The sequence below is a fragment of the Strix aluco genome, chromosome 4 (assembly GCF_031877795.1).
Source record: "Strix aluco isolate bStrAlu1 chromosome 4, bStrAlu1.hap1, whole genome shotgun sequence".
Taxonomy (NCBI): Eukaryota; Metazoa; Chordata; class Aves; order Strigiformes; family Strigidae; genus Strix; species Strix aluco.
Genome location: NC_133934.1, coordinates 97,797,190 through 97,800,022, shown reverse-complemented (window position 1 = coordinate 97,800,022; position 2,833 = coordinate 97,797,190). Strand labels below are relative to the sequence as shown.

The following is a 2,833-nucleotide window of genomic DNA, read 5'->3' as shown; positions in this document are numbered from 1 at the left end:
CTTCGTATTTTCCGCATCCACAGTAATCAGAGAATTTGGAAATGGGGACCCGGCGTGTGCTCTTCTTATGCGACTGAAAGGTCGATGTGATTTTAAGCAGGACAGAGAGCATCAAAGCCAAGCGGGGAATTATCATCCTTTAAATTTCATACGAATGCCTTAAAAAGACGCCCACAGAGCAGGACCCGATTGCTAAATAAATCCTCACACCCATTCTACGGACATCCTCCCTTCTGTCACCAGCAGTGTGGGTCCATTTACTCAACTCAGAAATTAAACATTAACTACGAAGCTGAGCCTCTTTCCACATTCCAAAGGTAAAAGTTGTCAGTCAAAGTTTTTAATAACACCCCGGCCAGTTGGAATGACGAGGAGGAGGAAGGAGGAGAAGGGTTACAAATTTACAGATGTTGAAGTCGGTAACGTTTGTTTCCTAGAAAGTTAAAGTAATTACAAGCCCTTTCCCACTCCCCTTCTCCCAGAAATAAAGCCCGAGCTTTCCCCTGCTCTTTGGGCCCCATCCTGCTCTCACTGATTTAACAGTGCCACCGAGGGCAGTGAAAGGCGGCTGTCCCTAACAATGCTGAAGTCTTTCTAGTCCAAAATCACCTTTAGTTGCTTCAAAACACTACAAGCTTTTGTTTAAGGAAAACCAAAGCCTCACCCATGATTCTGCCCCAGCTATTTATATACAAAATGTCAAATGAACATTTTCTCTCATTAGTTGATGGTCTTTTTTTTTTTTTTTTTTCCCCCCTTCTGAAAACAACTGAAGAAAAGCAGTAAAACCATCTCAAAGACTAGATGACGCAATCCTCACACAGGTAAAACTCTCATTAAACTCAAAGCTGCTTTTCTCCTCCTAAAACTTCCGAACCTACTCCTGCATTACAGCCATTCTTCACTGCTGAGCTAAAGAGCTGGAGTTAAGGTCTGTGGTGGTTATGGATGCACATACACATACACTTAACACACACAGGCTTACTGGTCTCCTGTCTGGGCCTTCACAGCTCAAACTCAGCTTCTATGTCATTAGCAGACAGTACAGATATTAGACACAGCTCTCTGAAATGCAAGCTGGTGAGAGAATATTTCAAATTTTGTTTAAGCTGGCATAAATATTATATCAATAATCAGCAGAAATATATAACCTCAGATGTTCTTTCATTTCATTGTTCAGTTAATGCTGATGACAAGCTTGTTTCTGATTTTTCCAACCTTTCTTCTCAATGCTGATAAGAAATGTATCTGAGACACCTCTCCCGATAACTTCAGTCTCTCCTAAGCATGATTAAAAACACAAAAGCCTAACAAAAAATCAAAAATGAAATATTTATTACCGCATTTTGTGACTTAACACCTTTTTTTTCTTTTTAAAACATAACGTCACAGTCCTCATACAAGTATTTTAATGTAAATTTTGACAAAGCTTAAAGGTAACAGCATTTTCTTCTAGTGAGGAACACGTGCTGAGAAAGGAAGAATTCATGGACATACAATACCAATTCCACAGCAGATCTGATACTAGCAAAAACATTCTTTTTTTTTTCAATTGAGGTAAACACATAGAATATCTAACATGAAACAATTAATAGACCGAACTCTGTACGAAGTTTGTTACAGTATTCTCTTGCTTTTTTTTCCCAAGCTTTGAGTTCATGATAAAGTCCTAGGTTTGGTGCAAAGACCGTTAGTAACTTCTTTCATTGAGGAAAGCTGCCCAACTTTTAGTTTTGTTTTGTCCAAAGCCAAGGCTCAGAACTACTGGAAGAAGCTCCTGCTCTGTCTGTTCTGTCTCTTAAATCTTCACCTGCAAGCTCTTTGAAGAAGAGTCCAAAAAAAAAAAAATAGATTGGGGAGGAATGGGGAGAGACTTAATGAAGCACAAACTATAAAGATCTGTTTGAAACTAAAGGACACATTTTATGAAGGAACAAAACGAGGGAATGGCAAGGCCTTCTTGGAACAGTCTTCTGAGTGATGAGAGACCCAGCAAGACTTTTCGTCTTCATCTCCAGGGTAGTTCTTTTCTCACTGGCCAAAACAGGTCTTTCATGGATAGTGACTTCACTGCTGAACCAAAACAGTCATTCTTTTGGGAACAACACACATAGTGTGGAAAACAAGGATTTTTTTTCTTCTAAAACTATTTGAGGCAACGTAACGGAGTGATCAACAGAAATGTACAAGTTAACTTAGTTCCTATGTTTATACTACAGTAGTTATAACTCTTGGAGTCTTTTTTTTTTTCCAGAGGATCTGTACATGGACATATTCATTTCAGTGAGCCCATGATTTCACATTTGTGTTCTTGTTTCGTTGGTCCTCTGTTGTTGATGAAAAATGACAAAAAGTAAAAAATAATCACAGCTGTCTGGAATTTCGTATTAAGTGTCAACATCTGGTCAAAGTTCAAAAGTCTTAAAATAGTTTTTGTTTTGTTTTGTTTTTGTTTTTCCCTTGAGTTCCCTTATACTATTGGGCATGAATGTCCATAACCTGTCCACCAACACTGGGGTCTACAGAATTTAACATTGTGGGGCTCTGTGCTGACATGGTCATTCCAGGGTGGGTAGGGGGTCCTCCGTGCATCATCATGGCTGGGTGATGGGGGTGACTTGGCAAATATGAATGGATTGGGGGTCCATGTCTTAATTGAGTAGGGTGTGGGGTCATCTGGGGAGGAGTGTAACTTGGCTGTGCCATACTCATACCCATAGGACCACCCTGAGATACGTAGTCCCCTGGCATGCCTTGCAAACCTAGACAAAAAAGGGGGAAAAAAAAAAGCAGGTCAGATTCCTCAACGTTTTTACAATTTACCCATCTAAAA

General features: G+C 39.7%; 1 protein-coding gene across 6 annotated transcripts in view; it reads right to left on the bottom strand.

The window, feature by feature from the left end:
* Positions 1 to 1,313: 1,313 nt before the first annotated feature.
* The window catches only part of MEIS2 (Meis homeobox 2), a 172,984-nt gene continuing 171,464 nt past the window's right edge, over positions 1,314 to 2,833 (bottom strand). For 3 of the 6 annotated variants that reach the window (XM_074824507.1, XM_074824509.1, XM_074824508.1), the window contains one exon: positions 1,314 to 2,762. In XM_074824507.1, coding sequence (XP_074680608.1) covers positions 2,476 to 2,762 — 287 coding nt within the window. In that variant the 3' untranslated portion in view covers positions 1,314 to 2,475. The remainder of the gene's footprint in view (positions 2,763 to 2,833) is intronic. The other 3 variants (XM_074824505.1, XM_074824506.1, XM_074824504.1) reach the window with 1 other exon arrangement.